General features: G+C 36.1%; 1 protein-coding gene across 2 annotated transcripts; it reads left to right on the top strand.

The window, feature by feature from the left end:
- The first annotated feature begins 40 nt into the window (after positions 1-40).
- On the top strand, positions 41-19,252 carry C1D (C1D nuclear receptor corepressor). Of its 2 annotated transcripts, XM_053200697.1 has the most exons (6): positions 80-120; positions 10,497-10,657; positions 14,423-14,569; positions 15,290-15,356; positions 15,668-15,723; positions 18,387-19,252. In XM_053200697.1, the coding sequence occupies exons 3-6, from the start codon at positions 14,432-14,434 to the stop codon at positions 18,549-18,551; spliced, it is 426 nt and encodes a 141-aa protein (XP_053056672.1). In that variant the 5' UTR covers positions 80-120; positions 10,497-10,657; positions 14,423-14,431; the 3' UTR covers positions 18,552-19,252. The 2 variants fall into 2 exon arrangements, with proteins under 2 accessions (XP_014919450.1, XP_053056672.1); XM_015063964.3 differs by lacking the exon at positions 10,497-10,657 and having other exon boundaries at positions 41-120.
- The last annotated feature ends 578 nt before the right edge of the window (positions 19,253-19,830 follow it).

Below are 19,830 nucleotides of genomic sequence, written 5' to 3'. Positions count from 1 at the left end.
GGGGCGAGCAGCGTGAGGTTATCAAAGAGCGCCGCTGGCGCCCGGGATAGAGCCGGCGCCTTATTGACGTCACCACTGCCCGACTGCTTTTCCAGGAGACCGGAGTAGAAGGCCAGCGAGGTATTATTCGAAGCTGGGGGTTGAGTTTGTCTCGTGTTTCTGCAAAAGTTCGCTTCTTCTGGGAGTCCCCCTTTCTTCCCCTGGCTGACTGTGAGGAGCGGGTCGAGCTGCGTAGCCTTCGTGAATGCGTTCCCTCACACCCGAGCGTTGGGGGCAGCATTGCTTCAGGCCCTCCACTTGGGCTTGCCCTGCGGCTGCTTGCTGGCTTTGGCTAACCTTGGACCCTTACTTCTCCCTCTTGATCTGGCCTTTACTTTTTTCTTCTCAGCTCCTCCTATCAAATATTGGAAGGCGAAGGAGAAATTAAATAACTTAACAATTTTCAGCTGCTGTCAAATCTTGTTTAGGGAGGAAGGCCAAAGTGGGAAGTGTAGAGGAGTAACTTTACTGTGTTATCCACATTTTTCATTCACATATATGATCACCAACTGCCTGCCGCTGCAGTATTAGCCCACTTGAGTCGGTAGGCTAATCTCGATTTAAAGGTGAAATCCAGAGTGGGTACTCAAGAAAGTTTTCCTTTATGCCTCAGGAAGAAGGTTGGGTGCGATTCAAACTTCTGCTTAAAATTATCTTTAATGTCTTCCTGTGTGTTGACCGCAGTTCAGTTTTTGCTTGATGAAGATGTATGTGTCCCGCTTATTAACCTCTTTGGACTGTCTGATAATATACTGAAGTGAGAAGTAATTGTATGTTGACGTTGGTTCCAAAAATGTTGGATCCGAAAAAAAAATCCGACAACTATTGAAATTGAGAGAACTATTTGTGATGGGTGGAAATGCCAGAACTCATTGTTTTGTTGAAAGATAAAATAAAGACAGTGTGAACAGTGGTTTTCCAAAATGCTATAGGATGTTATAGCTCCCTCCAATAGCTATGTTGTATGTATCACAGTACAGAGGTGATACAGTTTTTCATAACTGCTTTTAGTTTTTAGATGGTTCTTTATATGTGTTATCTCAGCTATTGTTTCCAAACAGTTGACCCTTCAAGTTTGGCTTTGAATAGTCCACATTGGATTAGGGTATTTGATCATTTTCACTTTAGTAAAATAATAACTACTACTACTAACTACTAGTGATAACTGAACCATGCACTGTTCTAATAGTTTTACCAATATTATTCATTTAACTTTCACAATAGCCCTATATACTGTTACTCTTTTAGAGATGGTAATATTGTAATAAGCAAATTCCGTGGTTTTGGAAGGTAGTTTGCTGCTTCATATCTATAAATTTGAAAATATTTTGAGTTAAACATTAACATTAAATAATCGAAGTAAATTCATTACAATCTGATGTAATTATTCCTCTCAATCTTGAGCAACCTTTTGTAATTTCTATCTTTTTCTGTTATCGGGCTTTGGGATAATTTTTTTTTAAGTTATTTATTTTGAGAGAGAGATAGAGAGCAAGCTGGGGAGGGGTAGAGAGAGAGAGGGAGACTGAGTAACAAGCAGGCTCCATGCACTGTCAGCGCAGAGCCTGATGCGTGGCTCAAACTCAGGAACCATGCATGAGATCATCACCTGAGCTGAAATCAAGAGTCTGACGCTTAACCAACTGAGCCACTCAAGCGCCCCTAAATTTGTTTTTTAGAGGCTAACACCTTTAAAAAGAAAAAAGTTAATCTTTTCTCAGGGATTTTACTGTAAGTTTGAAGGAAAATTATAGGTGGTACTAACATGGGTTGTCTGCCAAAGGAGTGATATTATTGACGGATTGTTCTATATATGTTTCACCGTTATTTTCTAAGAAAATGCAGTGCAAAAAGGTCATTATGGTAATAGAATTCTGGTGTGACATCTGCAGATGTCCTCTAGTTCCAAAAAAATTATAAATTGGATTTTTTTCTGGCTTAGTTCATAATTGTATGTAACTCTGCTTAGCATAGGAATGGAAATAGTCCTAGAATGTACATTGTGGTACGTTTTTCTTTTGGATTCATGTGGTGACTTCCTAATATCTTTAAGTATAAATTCTAATCTGATATTAAGATTTTCCAAAATTTGTCTCCAGTTTACTTTCATTGGTTTTAGACAGTTAACAGATAGTTACGAAGTACCTAATATGTGTCAAGACATTGTTAGTCACATGCAGATGCAAATGTCATGCAACATGAATCCCACCTTGAAGGAATAGCACAGAGGATACATAACCAGGGGAATGTTTTGAGCAGAGGACTGACATGATCTGATTTAGGTTTTTAACAGGATCACTCTGGCTGCTGTGTTAAGAACAGATTGTTGAAGAGTGGCATAGGCAAAAGCCAGGAGACTAATTAGGAAGGTGTTGTAATAATTCACATGAGATTATAGCAGCTTCACAATCTCATAGGGTGGAAAGAAATGAATATGGTGAGTAGCAGTTCAATTTTGAACGTATTTTGTAGGTAAAGCGAACAGATTTGTTTATGGATTAAATGTGGGTTGTAAGAGTAAGATAATTGTCAGGGTATGGGACTTGAACAACTAGAAGGGTGGAATAGCCATTAACTAAGAAGTGAAAAACTATGGGAGGAGCAGGCTTGTGGGGGAAGATTAGGAGTTCAGTTATGACATACTATGTTTGAGATGTCTATTAGTCATCCAAGTTGAGATGTTGAGTGTACCAAGTCTGGAGTTCAGTGGGAGTAGATCATTGCTAGAAAAGAACATTTGGGAGTTGTCAGCGAACAGATGGTATTTAAAATTGGGAGACTGGAGATAATCACCAAAGGAGTGAATATAAACAGAAAAGAATGTAGTACAAGACCTGAGTCCTTAGGCATTTTAGCCTTTTTAGGTTTGGGGAGATGAAGAACTAGCAAAGGAGACAAAATGAATAGCTACTGAGGAGCAGGGACAGTTTTGAGAATCTAGTGTTGTGGGATTCAGGGCCGAGTAGTGTGTTCATTTTTGTCAAATGTAATGAATGGATGGGTCATTTGAATCTTGATCTTTGAATTTATCAAGATACATGAAAATGTGTATGATTGATGGATATATGATAACTAAGTCTGGAGAACCATGAGAGTAAAGAAGAAGGAGAAAAGAAGACGAAATTACTCCTTTACAGAGGAGAGGGCATTTGATGTTGGTTTAAAGAATTAATGTTTCACTGGGCTCAGAATACAGGGGATGGAGTATAAGGACAGGTATTCCGAGCAGAGGGAAAGGCTTTACTTCTTTCTCTTCAAGGCCATACCTCCCAGGCTGCTGTTTTAAAGATACTTTTGCAAGTCCTTTCCTTTGTGTCCATTAACCAATTCCTGCATTCTTGGTAATTGTTCTTGCTCTAGGCCTACTGAACGCTGCTAAAGAAATTCACAAAACCCCAACCAGGTCTTCTCTCAGTTGACTGACAATTCCTTTATTTATCCTTATCTTAGCATGGAATCTACGATGCCATGTAAATGAGTAATATTCACTGAACATTTACTACATGCCAGGCACTAAGGATTGCTTCTGAGTAAAGACTTGCCCTGTATGAAGCTTACAGTCCAGTGTGGATGATGGACATTAATCAAATAATTGCAGAAATATGAAATTACAACAATAAGGAGAAAGAAGGATGCTGTGAGACTGTACCTAGTGGATATGATGGGTGAGGGAGTGGAGTTAAGCAGGAAAAAAATCATGGTGGCTGGGAGTCCTCGCAATTCTAGGAGTTCTAGGGATAGCACACATCCAGAAAGGTTTTTGTAATGTGAGAAGAGGGAGAAAATGGCCTCATGGTGACTAGAAAATTTATGTGTACAGAAGGGAATCTATTCATATGGTTCTTTGAATATAATAGAGCTAAAGAATGTAGGTTTGATTTTAGCTGCTAAGTTGGGGAAATGACATTTTTATCTGGTATATTTCTGGATGAAGTAAATTTCAAAGAATTGAAAAACTTATATGTAAATACAGATAATTATTATAATATGTTATGTATATTATTGTTTGAAAATAGTAATTCTGAGAGTATAACATAAAATGTGCTCCCTACCTTCCTGCTTTTTGGTTTCCCAGGAGTAGCCACAGTTAACAGCTTCTTTTTTAAGAAATTTACATGGATATACAAGTATGCCTCCATACTCATGTATCTTTTTTCTTAAAAACAAATGAGTGTATTATATGTGCTGTTCAGTTTTTGTTGACTTAATATATCTTAGGAATCCGAGCTCTACTTTATACCTTTTCATGGCATCAGAGTATTTTATTGAGTGAATAGATCATAATTTATTTAACCAGTTCTTGTTAATGGGCATGTAGATTGTTCCCTGCTTTAAAGTTTCAGTATTTTAGAGTGTTGCAGTAGATGTCCTTGAACATTATCTTTGGGAAAATGTACTCTTTGGGAAGTAAAACTGCTGGGTCAAAGAATTTGTACGTACACAATTTTGAAGCACATTGCCAAATTCCTGCCACCCCCCATGCTCAATTTACACTCCAGTTAATAGTGAATGAGAGGCTGTTTCTCCTCACCTTTGCCCATATTAGATGCTATCAATCTTCTTAATTTTTGCTTGTTTGACAGATGAAAAGTGGCATTTTGTTTTAGCGATTTATGTTTCTTTAATTATAAGATTAAGTAGCTTTCTTTATGTTTATTGGTCACCTGGATTCCTTTATATGTGAACTGCTGATTTTCTTTGTTCATTTTTCATTTGGATTACAAGTATTCTTTTTGTTGTTAAGTTGATTTGTAGAGGTTCCTTTTTATCTGTCTTTGTTGCAAATATTTTCCCTAGTTTTATATATGACTTTAGACTTGATTTGATGGTTTGTTTATTTATTCATTTTTGCATGCATTCATTTTTAGGAGAGGCAGATAAAGTATACAGCATCAGGATTTTTTTTAGAAGGAAATTTGTGACATTATTGAAATAATTAGACACTCTGGAATGTCAGCCTTTGTTGGAAATGTCAGTAATAAACACCTCATTTGAGGCCACAGGGTCTGTTTTGTTTTTATAAGCTTTGTTCAACAACTATCACAGATCTGGTGAGCACACCCAGTGACCTAGCTTCCCATTACCCCCAATTACATTTGGAATTGAAATGAGATATAGTAGAGCTGCTTAAGTATTCTAGACCGTACTTTCTATTTAGGTGTTTTTAAATTTATGAACTGAGTTATATTCTAAATGTTAATTTGTGAGTTAGCTATCTAATTTCACTATAGAAATAATGTACATAGGTTCTTATCTTGACTCTCAAAGTATAATTAACTCATGAAGGCTAGCTTTTTTTAAAATGCAAATTCAAGATGTCTTGTAATTTTACCCCTATGTACTGAAGTATGCACCCTTAAATAAGGATATTGTCTAATATAACTATCATGCCATTTGCATAGCTGAGTTCTTTTTTTGTGTATTTGTTTATTTTGAGAGAGAGGAAGAAAGAGAGAGAGAAGGAGAGAATCCCAAGCAGGCTCTGTGCCGTGAGTGAAGAGCCCAGTGCAGGGCTTGATCCCACAAACTGTGAGATCATGACCTGAGCTGAAATCAAGAGTCGGAGGCTTAACCGACTGAGCCACCCAGGCTGAATTCACCTCATAGCTGATTTCTAATTTCATAGCAAAATTATCAATGATCTGTTAGTGTCATCTAACACCTGATCCATGTTCAGATTTCTTTGTCTCAAAAATAATCTTTTTAAACATGATTTGAATCAAGATCCAAACAAGGTCTACATATTCCATTTGGTTGTTAGCTCTCCCAGATCTCTTTAATCTCTTCTTCCTCTACCTCCTCTCCCTTTTCTTAGTTTTTCTTCATCCCATTTATTTGTTACAGAAACCAGGTCAATTGTCCAGTAGAGTATTTCTTATTCTAGATTTGTCTGTTTGCTTTCTTGTGATGTTGTTAACTTGTTTCTCTATCCTCTGTATTTCCTGTAAAATGGAAGTTAGCTTTAAGGGCTCAATTAGGTTCAGATTCAACTTTGTTTGGGGATGTTGGTCATGCTACAGAGATGGTGCTGTGTACATCACATTGCTTAACATCAGGAGATTCATAATTTGTTTGTGTCCTACTTTCAGTGATGTGAAGATTGATCCCTGGGTTTAAGTAGTGACAGTCTTGGGGCCTGTGGGTGGCTCAGTTGGTTAAGCGTCCAACTTCGGGTCAGGTCATGATCTCACAGTTTGTGAGTTTGAGCCCTGCGTTGGGCTCTGTACTGACAGATCAGAGCCTGGAGCCTGCTTCAGATTCTATGTCTCCCTCTCTTCTCTCTCTGCCTCTCCCCTGCTTGCACTCTGTTTCTCTCTGTCTCAAAAATAAATAACGTTAAAAAAGAAATTAGTGACAGTCTCACCCCTCCATTGTAAACTTGCCCCTCACCCCTTTATCTGTCAGTGATTGTTGCCTGTATCTATAATTTCAATAGGGGTTGCAAAATGGTGATATATTTTTTTGTAATTTGTCATTCCTTCACATTTGTTAGCTGGAATTTGAAGTCTAGTTTTATTACTTGGGAATCTACAGTCAGGAATAACAAGACTTGTGGGGAAATTCTGTCAGAACAACAGCTTGTAATGCTAAGAATGTACCTTTTCTGCTATAGTTCTGGAGGCTGGAAGGAGTGTGATGGTCTTTTTGATGTGACACCTTAGTGAGACTGCAGCCCCCAGATATTCAGTCCAATACCAACCTAGATGTTGCTGTAAAAGTATTTGTAGATGTGATTAAAATCCACAAATCAGTTGACTTTAAGTTAGAATATTCTAGATAAGCTGAGTGGGTTTGATTCAATCAGTTAAAAGGCTTTAGGAGCAGAGCTAAGGATTCCCTGACAAAACAGAAGTTCCACCTGTGGACAGCAGCTTCCTCTTGTAGCCAGGAGTTCCAGTATGCCCTTCCTTGATGGCCTGCCCTGCAGAGTTTGGAATTAGTTAGCCAGCTTCCACAGTTGCACAAACCTGTTACTTGCAATAAATCTCTTTATATATATCTCCTATTGGTTCTACTGCTCTGGGTGAGCTCTGGCTGGTACCAGGAGCAACTCCCCTGATTCCTGTTCTCTAAGAAAATGGGGTGGGGAGTGGTGGTAAGGGTCAGAGAATCTACTTTTTTTAGGGTGACCATATGACTTATTGTTCAAACTGGCACTTGTGGAAGAGAAATGGAGAGCTGGGCAGATGGCAGACTGAAACAACAGGTATAAACTGGGATTGTCCTGGGCAGATCATGACATAGTCATTCTGTGTGTCAGCCACTGGTGATACAACAGCAGTATGACACAGCCCCTTCAAGGAGCTTGTAGTCAAAGGGAAGTCAAGTACATCAACAGACATCACCAAATAGTGTTTTAGGTGACATGACAGCTTGTAGTTGTGTTTCTCCAGAGAGAATGGGAGGGTGGCACTCAGAGAAATCTTCACTGGCTGAAGTAAAACCTGATCTTACCTCCAAAAATAAGCAAGGTTTGAACAAAGTTAAGTGCGAAGAACAGTTAATGTACAGAGAACCATACAGGTGAAAGGTTAGAGTGAATGAGCATGGCACATCTGGAAAACTGCCATTGTGGCTGCAGCTATAGGATTGGAAGAGGAGGGTGATGAAAGATGAGGTTAGACAAACAAGGGCCATGTAATAATAGGCCTGGCATCCATCCTGAGGGGATCGGGAACTTTTGCAGGATTTTAAGCAGGGGTGTACAATGATCAGAGTATCCATAGAAAAATCATATTTTGTAACATCTCAAAATTGAGAGTGGAAAATATTGACAGTAGGGAGATTACTCAAAGGCTCTTGAAATGATCTAGCCAGTGAAAGTGGAGGAAAGCTTGTGGTGTAAGGACATTAAGGAGGCCAAACTGATGGGATCTGGGGCCTGAGGAAGGGGTAAGGGGTGATTCCTATGTTCCTGGCTGGACTGACCTCCCGGAAGTAAGAGAATCAAGGGTAGCAGATAGGGGGATGGCTTCTGTTCTATGTGTGATGCTGTGCACCCCTCTTTTCTCTTGCCTGTACTGTGGTTTCCCTTACCACTGAGAGGAAGAAGTGACAGTAACATCCTATAGGAGTTACTAGGGGAGGGTTCCCCCCTCTCTCTGTGCTTTAGTCCCAACCAGACTTAGAGATGGAAAGAGGCAAATTTTCTCATGTCCTCTTCCACTTGCACCTTTGCTGTTGGTACTTTAGAAGGAGGAGGTGAGGTGGAAGGGTGAGAAATACCTTTAGAACTTGGGAAGGAGTAAGGAGCAGAGGAGGGTGAGTTGTTTTCTTCTTTCTCTTCTTTGGGCATTTTACCATGTACAACTTTGGGCAAGTTATTGAATCTGAAGTAAGTGAGTATACTTAGAAGTGTCTGGCTCATAGGCAGTGATTTTCAAATGTTTGCTATTGCTGCTAATACCATACATGCATGGCGTCATCCTGGGATCTGAGTAACAAAGGGAACAGAGGGAAGTTTCTGCAAGTTCTCTCCTTGTAACTTTTCCTGTGGAAAGAACAAATATTCAGGAACTGTCTGTGTAAAATGTTAGAAGAAATCATGAATTGGAGGGAATTTCTGATCATAGAAGAACCATTATTTTGTAGTCGGCCTTGCCTTTATTTTTTAGTTAGGAAAAAGGCAAGTGGTTCAGTTCATATTTAATGAGGGTAATTATTCTTACTGCCTTGCTTTCAGTGCTCACCCTCACCCATTTTAACAATAAATAACTACTTGTTTATTGGGGCTTAGGGACCAGGAATAATTGCAGGAAAAATCCCCATCATGATTCTAGGGAGGGAAATTATTCACTAATAGAAAAATTGGATGAAAACATTCACATTTAAATAAAGGCCTTTTTGTGTTTTTTATACTTGCAGTATTTGTTAAGAGCCAAAACACTTTGTTAAAATATGCCTTTATTTAAATTTAATGATTATTTTTATTACGATTTTAATACATGCTTTTTGAAATAACAAAATTTAAACAATGAAGAATGAAGAGTTAGAAAAATGAGTCAGCTTTGATCCTATTCCCTAATCTCTGACCCTTTTCAGAGAGAATGTCTCTTTTTTGTATATCTCCTTCCAGACCTTTTTCTTTTTTTTTTAATTTTATTTTTTCCTTTTTTAAATTTACATCCAAATTAGTTAGCATATAGTGCACAATGATTTCAGGAGTAGATTCCTTAGTGCCCCTTACCCATTTAGCCCATCCCCCCTTCCCACAACCCCTCCTGTAACCCTCAGTTTGTTCTCCATATTTATGAGTCTCTTCTGTTTTGTCCCCCTCCCTGTTTTTATATTATTTTTGTTTCCCTTCCCTTATGTTCATCTGTTTTGTCTCTTAAAGTCCACATATGAGTGAAGTCCTATGATTTTTGTCTTTCTCTGACTAATTTCGCTTAGCATAATACCCTCCAGTTTCATCCACGTAGTTGCAAATGGCAAGATTTCACTCTTTTTGATTGCTGAGTAATGCTCCATTATATGTATATACACCGCAACTTCTTTATCCATTCATCCGTCGATGGACATTTGGGCTCTTTCCATACTTTTGCTATTGTTGATAGTGCTGCTATAAACATGGGGGTGCATGTGTCCCTTCGAAACAGCAAGATAAATGCCTAGTAGTGCAATTGCTGGGTCGTAGAGTAGTTCTATTTTTCATTTTTTGAGGAACCTCCATACTGTTTTCCAGAGTGGCTGCACCAGCTTGCATTCCCACTTCCAGACCTTTTTCTACATATCTTTATATTATACCGGTTTTTAGAAACAAATGGCATATGTTAGATACATATTGTTTTGTATACAATGTTGTATGAATTTTTTCACCATTTCTCATTTGTGTTACTACATAAAGCTTTACTTCTTTGTTTTTAATATTCTCTTGGATGGATGTGCTGTAATTCATTTAACTGTTTCCTTATTGATGAATATTTAGATTAGTATTTCCAGTATTTTGTTAGAGATTTTTCATTCAACAAATGTTTATTGACTGTCGGGCAGTGCTAGTGAAAAAAACACAAAAATTTCTGCTCTCATGTAGTTCCCTTCTTTTGGAGGTGGCCAGGCAGTAAATGAATAAATAAGTCAGATGCTACTGAGGACTCTGAGGCAGAGGAGATGGGGAGTGCTGGGAGTGGGGTGTGTGCCTGTTAACATAGGTAGTCAGGAAAGGATTACCTGCAGGTGACCTTTGAGTAGAGATCTGTTGAAGGTGAAGTACTGTGCTCTGAAGCTCCTGGTGGGGGAGAGGCATTCTAGGGAGGGAAGAAGAAGCACAAAGGCCCTGAGGTAGGGGCATACCTGACGTGAAAGAGCAATGAGGCTGTTATGGCCTGAGTGGAATGAGGAGATGAGGTCACAGAGGAGGTAGCAGAGAGGGCTTTTTAGGCCACTGTAAGTAAGGAGTTTGTCTTTTATTATTTTTTAAAATTTTTACTTAAAATTTTGTTTCTTTTTTATTTTAGAGAGAGCCCGCACATGAGCAGGGGAGAGGGGCAGAGGGAGAGAGAGAATTTTAAGCAGGTTCCATGCTCAGTGCAGAGTCCGATGTGGGGCTCAATCTCATGACCCTGGGATCATGACATGAGCTGAAATCGAGTTGGACCCTCAACTGACTGCCACCCAGGTGCCCCAGATTTTGTTTTTTATTGAATGAGGTGTGGTGAACCTTTGAATGGAAATTTCCTAAACTATCAGAATGGAAACAAGGAGGTCATTTAGGAGGCTACTGCAACAATCTGGGCAAGATACAGTGATGGCTTGAATTTACTTGGATCAGGGTGGTCTCAATAGAAATGGTAGGATGTGGTTGGATTCTAAATATGTCTTAAAGCTAGGGTGAAAGAGAAGAGTCAAGGACCACTCTGTAATTTTAGGTCTGAACAATTGGGAAGGTGGAGTTGGAAACACTACAGTAGGCAAGATTTGGCTTTGGGCACATTACATTTGAGAATCTATTAACATCAACCAGAGGTATTGAGTAAGCAGTTGGAAATATAATTTGGAGTTCAGTGGGGAGGTCAGGGTTGGAGATAAAGACCTGGGAGTCATCAGTATATTAATGCAATTTAAAGCCCTGAGCTCACCTAGTGAGTAAATTAGAGAGGAAAAGAGAATCAAGGACGCCTGTGGGCATTTCAAGGATAAGAGGCTGAGGATATGAGAAGGATGCTGCAAAGGAGACCAAAAAAGCAGCCACGAGGTAGGAGGGAAATCAAGAAAATGTGATGCCAAGGAAATGAAGAGAGTGAACAGTGTCAAGTGATGAGAACTGGGAATTGACCATTGAATTTAACAATGTGGCTGTGTGGATGACCTTGACGAGAGCAATTTGAATGAGAAGGAGGGGGCCCGATTGTGGCCGAATCAAGAAAGAATGGAAGGAGAGGAATTGGGACTGTTAGTGTAAGCACCTGTTTTGAGGGTTTGTTCTAAAAGCAATTGGAACTGTTATTATAAGCACTTCTTTCAAGGATTGGAAAATGAGGCTTTTGCTGGAGGGGGATATGAAATCAAGATATTTCTTTTGTTGTCAAAGATGGAGAAATAAAATGTTGTAAGCTTATGGATAATGATGGAGCAGAGGGAAAAATTGATGCAAGAGAAAGTGGGAGAGATTGAGAGAAGAGTTCAAGGAGTGCATTTTAATAAATTTGTATGTATGTATACAGAAATTTCTCTAAGCTAGATTCTTAAGAGGATTTCCTGAGTCAAAGGGTATGTATGTTTAAAATATCTGTACCAGTTTATATTCCACCTTCATTGTATACCCTTGCCAACATTGAACTTTGCTAATCTTTAAAATTATTGCTAGTCCAATGGGTGATACTTTTTTAATTTGTAGGAATTCTTTATAAAATTGAACTAATCCTTTTTTATATTCTGGGAAATATTTTCTCCCATGCGCTTTCTTGCCTTTAACTTTGCTTACGGTATACTTTTACCATGTGGATTTTTTTTTCTTCCAGTTTTTATGTAGTTAAGTCTGTCATTCATTTCCTTTCATAGCATTTGTGTTTCATTTGGATTATGTAAATATTTTATATAATCTTTTAATAAGTTTATACGTTTGCCTTTTTAATTCATCTGGAGTTTATTTTTGTGTGTGTTATGAAATAGGTATCAAAGTTTTTCATCTTTTTTTGTGTTCTTAAACAGTTAAATACTGTAAGAAGTAACTGTTGCTTAAAGGTTTAAAAGAAAATACCTAGATCTTCTAGGCTTGGAGCCTTTTTGAAGGGTAGATCTTTGACTTAAACATTTTCTTAATAATCTATTTGGTTTATGTACTTCCTTTTAGGTTAATTTCGGTAACTGATTTTGTTTTCCCTCAGCACCACATTCTTTTCAGCCAGATTTTCAAAGTCATTGGCTTAAAATTCTACATAAAGAGAAGAGATATAAGTCTTCTTTATATTTGCGATATATCCTTTGTACTTACACCTGTATTTGGGCAGCAGATGCTGGAGCCTTTCACAGATCTAGAGATTGGTTTAGCTCTAGATTGGTTTAGAGATTGGTTTTCAGCTCTCATGGCCCAGCTCTTATCTTATTGCCCTTCATCTTGGGGTTATTCTTACATTGTCCTTCTCTCTCTCTCTCTCTCTCTCTCTGTAGGGGATTTCTGGCTTCTTGGATTGCTTTCCTATCACTCTGGTCCCATTTGCTCTTTAGCTTACAAAAATTTGTACTGTTGAAGTCTGCTCATGGATACATGCCCTTCTTGGTTTCCAATATTACTATGGACTTATTTTTATATTTCTTCTGGCATTTTGGAGAGTTTTGGGGAGGGATCAGAGGCAAATGTAAATTTTCAGTTAGCTTTTTGAAATAGGAAGTCACAATTCCTTCCTGTGGGGTTTTCTTTTATCAGAGTTCTTTGTTTAATTGCTGGTTGCACAGTAGTTAGAGTGTAATTTTACAGCACAAGTAGTGATCATCAGATGGATTTCACCTTCTTTTTTTTTAAGTGAAACCAGATGTCTCAGCAGAATATACTTGTTGAATAGAAATGTTGATATATTGTCACTAAATATTCCAATAGTACTTTTTAAAGTTGTGACATAGGCATCATAACATTTAGAACTATAAGGGACTTTACAGATCATTAGACCAACTGTCTTATTTTATGGATGAAGTAGTTGAGGCCCAGAGACTTTTCAGTGATTTATCTAAGGTGACAAAGTCAGTAATCAAGCAAGACAGAAAGCCCAAGTCTCTTTACTTCAATTCTGCTATGTTTTGCTCTTTCACACATTCTTGGTGGTTCTACTTAGCTTTGTAATATGAAAGAGGTATTTTCAGCTAATAAACTTTTTTTAAACCTAAAGATGATACGTATGGCTTGGGATTGCTTCTGAAATTTGGTCTTAGATATCATATTAAATGCCTTGATGTGGATTTTGTTTTTTCTCACATAGATATTATATATTAAGATATAAATGTGAATTTTAAAAGAATGGGCTGTCAAGGTATACTCTGGCCTAAATGAAAACCATATAGTTTATTCCTCTGAAGTTTCCTCTTTTCTGCTGTGATCAATGGACTCTTTGAATTTGTTATTAATATTTTAAAGAGGCTTACAGAATATATATATATAGGCTTCAAAATGATTTTAGTGATAGTCATAAGATAATTCAGACCAAGGTTTTCTGATATTTTAGTTTAACATACCATGCTGCTAGATCAACATCTAAATTTATGGTACGCCTGAGTGGCTCCGGCGGTTGAGCGTCCGGATGAGTGTAGGACTTCAGCTCAGGTTATGATCTCGTGGTTTGTGGGTTTGAGCCCCCGTGTCAGGCTCTGTGCTGATGGCTCAGAGCCTGGAGCCTGCTTTGAATTCTGTGTCTGCCTCTCTCTCTGCCTCTGGGCTGTTCACTCTCTCTCTCTCTCTCTGTCTGTCTCTCTCTCTCAAAAATAAACATTAAAAAAATTTTTTTTTTAATTTAAAAGGGCTAAAATATATGTTTTTGCTCTACTTGTGATTTTTCAGCAACCATAGAGATAGGATATACTCATCATACTTTCATTGCTTTGCTTGGTTTTTAACTTCAACAGGAAGTTTTTTAAATGTAGGACTTTGATTAATGATAATCCATGTTTGGTGGTCATGTCTTTTATTCTTGACAAACATTGAGGCTCTAATATGTACAGCATTAGTGGACTTGGGTGGGTTCTCTTCTCCCCTTGCCCACCTCAAACAATTTGAGGAGGGGAAGTTTGAAGGTAGTTGCTCTAGAATTATATTCTAAGAAGATTTGTTTACTTATCTTCAGGTTTTACCTCTTGTAGCACTTTTTAAACACGTGATATGATGTATTGATTTTGTTTTTGTAAACTAAAGAGTAGTCTGTCTCCCATGAATTCTAAGAATTTAATTTTTTTACAGTTGGTCATAATGGCAGGTGAAGAAATTAATGAAGACTACCCAGTAGAAATTCATGAGTATTTATCAACATTTGAAAATTCCATTGGTGCTGTGGATGAGATGCTGAAGACCATGATGTCTGTTTCTAGAAATGAGTTGTTGCAGAAGGTATTTTAAAAATGTAATTTAGAAAACACAGTGCTGTGTTATGAAAACATACAGAAGACATAGATTAGCGATGTGCTCCTTTTCCCCTTTATTTCAAGTGTTTGGGTATTTTTAAGGGGAAAAAACAAACCAGAACTTCAACTTTAGGAAATACTTCCTAACTATATTTTTATTTTGACGTGGTTTTGAGAAAAAAAGCACTCAAAACGTTCTTTTTGACAGACTCTGTCTTTGACCTTTTAAGTATTACAATGATGTTATCAGAGTTTCTGGAAACCCTATAGGACAAAAAGAGTAAATTGACTTTGACAGTCTAAAACAAATCTCATTATGTTTCTTCTGTCTTTGGTATTGCCTAAGAATTTTAGCCTGCCTCTTATACATAAATGCATCATGTACAGTGTTTACATTGATAAATTACTTTTGACATACAAAGCCCAGATCATAACTCCTGAAATTAAAATAATTGAAAAGAATTTTTCTTGGATTATACATATTCTTTGTCTAACTAAAGATGATACCTCAAAGTGAAAATTTGTGGGTAAAAATCTCTGGTTAACAATTTTTTTTTTTTGCAAATTATTTCAAGATCATTTGGTTATTGGATTATAGGAAGTGAAAGAAACATCTCTTTGATACATTGTATTTGGTGAAAGTTTAAAATATGTGATGTGTTCATTGTATGTACTTCTTTTCTCTCTCTCTTTTTTTATTAAATAGTTGGACCCCCTTGAACAAGCAAAAGTGGATTTAGTTTCTGCTTACACGTTAAATTCAATGTTTTGGGGTATGTATATTAATTTGGAGTTAATTATGAAGCAAATTATTATGTCAAAGGTGATTTCTTTTTTAAATGCTAGCAATTTATATATTGTTATACTTCATGGCAATTTTTATAGTCAGATATTTATTTCTTTTAAATCAGAATATCAGATGTCCATGAGCCGCATAAAATTTAATATTACATAGAGGTTAAATAAGATTTAATTTATCATTTTTTTTGTGATATTTCTTTTTTGTGAGTAACTAGAGTTTCTTTAACTAATGCTCGCAATTAATATATATGCCATTTTGTTCCATGAAATCTTTGTCTTGTAGTTTATTTGGCAACTCAGGGAGTTAATCCTAAGGAACATCCAGTAAAGCAGGAATTGGTAAGATTGCAGTGGATTTCTTTTTATTTGACTGTTTGTTGTGGTATTCCTGAAGTCAGAGTCATAGTACTTTATCACACTAGTTGTGGAGAACAAAATTATTTAGAGTCCTAATTATGAAAGTGAGCCAGATTTCATCATGTCTTTGGTTTTTCTTTTCTTTGCCTTTGTCAGAGAATTTGTGTTCCATATATTATATAAATCTCTGGATGGAAGAACGTTACGATTCAAGTAATTATAACTTCCATATTATTTATTCTATAAATTCTTGAAATCCTGTTCATCTCTACAACTGCTCCCCCCCCCCTTTTTTCTAAACTCTTACACAATTCTTAAAAGTATATTCTAGTTGATTTACTAGCAAAGACGGGAAAGTTTCTCCCCCACCTTTTCAATTCTTCCATTAATTCATTTTCTCAGCAGTAAAGAATCCAGTTCAGCAACAAAGCTAAAAGCTTTTTTGGCACCAGTTGTATGTGTACTGTCCAGTAATTCTGCATTAGTGACATATTTACAACCTGTAATAAATCTTCTAGGTTTGTCTTTGTATTCCATTTAGATGTATAAGTACAGTATATAAGGTCTAGTATCTTGAAGTTTTTGCTGACTTCAAAAATTAAATCATTCAATATGAAAGAAAAAATTAGAAATCAAACTTATGGTTACCTTCTTGACTTGGCTTTATGAATAAGAATATTAATACATTTATTCTTTGTGTTTATAAAATACAAGATAAATATGTGACATACACTTGACACTGTATTATTATTTTTAAGTCTTAAGGTGTTGATATGTATGTTATTTACAACTTGCTAGAGTACTTGGTCATTTACAAAAAAAATGAGTAAACCAGAGCTCTTGTCTTAATTTTATAAAATAGGGAGTAAGACACGTTCTTCTTTTAAAGTTCTTGGGGGGAAAATCAAATTTATTTTTAATGTAGAAATTGTGAAAAATACTTACAGCAAAAATGTAAAACTGTATGAGGCACAGATCTTGATTTGACCAGTGGTACTGGCTTTAAAATCTTAAGGAGGGTGCAATGTATGTATCATCTGTTTTCAATTTTCTGATATGGACTTTACATTTGTAAAGTTCCTCATTTTTCCTTAACACAAAGTTATTTGTAGTATTTTAATACTTGATTCTTTCATTGGAAAAGGATAAAATTATTATCTTTTTTCTCCATCAGAACCCACTTTATGGAGGAGTACATTCATATTCTGGACGAGAGTTGGCACATAAAAAAGCATACATAAACCTATTCCCCTTTTCTGACCTTGTGACAGACATCACTAATTGATCACAGAGTCAGCGTGTGAGAGGAAATCTATTTGTCATGTATATCATGAATGGGGAAGGGCATTGCAAATAGTCAGTTTATTTATTCAACAAATAATTGAGTGCTTACTGGAAGCCAGGCATTATATCCAAGTAAGATGATTCCTCTGTAAATAAAGCTGATAAATACCACTGCCCTTGCAGCAGATGCCAGTCTATCTAGTGGAGGGAGACAAGCATTTAACATAATAAGCAAATAATAAGTATATGTGGTATGTAGTATGTTAGAAAGTTATAGCTTATGGGGGAAAAAAATAGCGTAGGGTAAGGGGGATTGGAGTGCTTGAGTAGGGTTCCATTTTAAATGGTAAAGGCAGCGCCTGTTAACGAGATTAACGTTTGAACCAACTGGAAGGGAGAGAGGGAGTGGTTATGTAGATATTTGAGGAAGATAACTCCAGGCAAGGCTGGAGTGGGTCTGTGTTGGGAAGACTTGGGCTTTTACTCTGAGAGAAATAGAAAACCATAAGAGGATTTTGAGCAGAGTGGTCAGCCTTTCACAATTAAAAAATTCTAGGGGTCTGCATTTTTCTGTGTAAATTTCTGTAACTATTTTGATTATTTTAATGAAACTTGCTTTTCATCAGTGATCACTCATTTACTATGCTATTTTATGGCTCTCATCCCCTTTATTTAAATTTTCCAGTCAAAGTATAGAATAGCCCTTTATTCTGATTAATGGTCTCAGAAGATTCAAAGTGATATGGCACAACCTATTCTGTTTTTCACCTTGTAAAGTCTGATTAGAACTATAGTTTTCATCAGAAAGTATTGTGTGCTTATTGATCAAAAACTATGAAATTGAACAAAAGATTTTGTATTTTCATTTTGCTTATTTTAATTGTGATACTAGAAAGTAAAATAAAAAAATAGTTAAGTACTACTTCATCCATTTCCTGTTTAGAAAAATTTCCAGTTTAATTTGTATGCTGCAAGTATATGAGAGCTCTATTTTAGAGTATAGACTTCAGATACGTAAGAGTTATTATGTGCATTTAGGTTAATGCTAAGTTAAATATATAACCACACATAAAGAATTCAATGTTTATCTCTGTAGTGATGTCTTAGTCTAGTTCTCCCTCTTTTGAAACATCAAAACACTTCTGAAATGACTTTTTAGTGTCTATTCCCCCCCAGACTATGAACTCCAGGAGAGCATGGAGCATGTTTATCCTATTCACTTGCACTTACTATCACCACTCAATAGGCAATAAATACATATCTGTTGAATTTAACTGAGGTATAGTATAATAAAACTTAGTGGTGGTGAACAGCTTAGTAAATCTATTGCTTTCTTTTCTTCTTTTTTTTTAATCTTTAAGGAAAGAATCAGAGTATACATGAACAGAGTCAAGGAAATAACAGACAAGAAAAAGGCCGGCAAGCTGGACAGAGGTGCAGCTTCAAGATTTGTGAAAAATGCCCTTTGGGAACCAAAACCTAAAAATGCATCCAAAGTTGCCAATAAAGGAAAAAGTAAAAATTAGCCTTTTAGTTTTGATGTACACCTATTGAAAAAGTACATCATTTTTATTGTTTTCCACAAAATAGATGATTATGTGGCAATACAAGGTTTAAATGTATTCCTTATTGAATTCATATATAAAATTTACATTTTAAATTTGTAATGCTAAATATTTTTTCCCCAGAAAGATTGTTATCTTTATTGATTTTCCTATAGACCACTATGAGATTTTTAACACTGTGGTATATTTTATATTTATAGTTTATCATCTTTCTTGACAAGACTCTTATTTCCCTATACAGGTCAATCTTTCAAGTACCATTTTATAAGCAACTATGAAATTTAAGTTAAATGTTTTTTGTAAACATTTGTCTATTTTAAATGAATAATGACTTTATGAAGTATGCTATCTGAAGGCTGAAGTTATAAATACATCTGTTTTCACTATATAATATTAAGAGAATGAAATGACTTAAATGTCCATTTTTTTCTATGTTGTTACTTCATGTTTTCATGATTTTGGGAATTACTATTTTCTTTTGATATTTGAAGTGTGAAATTAAGACTTTAAGGTTATATTTTTATTCTTGGCAATTTGCCTCTATGTCCCATTTAAGGTAAAATATATTCTCATTAACTTCAGATGGGAAATGAGGTTGTATATTGATGGCTGAATTTTGGCATAATAGCTATATCCTATCAATAAAGGCTGTAAAGTTTGTATAGCTGACTGTTTATTTTTCTCTTTTGTATAAATTTGCCCTTGAAATTAGGAAGATAGGTTTTAGAAATCATTAGGAATAAATTCATGAGTTTTTGTTCCTTCTGCATTATGGCCATAGTTCTCTTGGTCTCACTTTTTCAGATTTTTGGATTACATGTTTTTGAGGTGATATCAAGTACATACAAGTATTTTGAAACAACTTCCTATGTTATATAATGCCACTTAAGGGGAAGAGAAATCCAGAAGAGATTATATTGTGTTTATATCCTGATTTATTTTTCTGGAATATTTGTCACAGAGAATTATATGTATTAAATTTTTTTTAATGTCTAAGTCCTTGAACTTTAATTATATGCTCTTAATGCTTTCAGTCTTTGAGTCCACATCATTATGTATAGGAATGCCAAGTACAGTAAAGTACTTTAATTTTTGAAAAAGAAGTTGTTAAAATTTTCTGTGTGATTAATTCTCCATAAGTAACCTTGAATAAATGGATTTCTTGATTTATGGTATAAGATATTGGAAACGGTCTTAAAATGTAATGGATTTTGTAAAGCATGTTGAACTCTTTCTATGA

This window comes from Acinonyx jubatus, chromosome A3 (genome assembly GCF_027475565.1).
Source record: "Acinonyx jubatus isolate Ajub_Pintada_27869175 chromosome A3, VMU_Ajub_asm_v1.0, whole genome shotgun sequence".
NCBI lineage: Eukaryota > Metazoa > Chordata > Mammalia > Carnivora > Felidae > Acinonyx > Acinonyx jubatus.
This window is presented reverse-complemented; position numbering and strand designations above follow the sequence as displayed.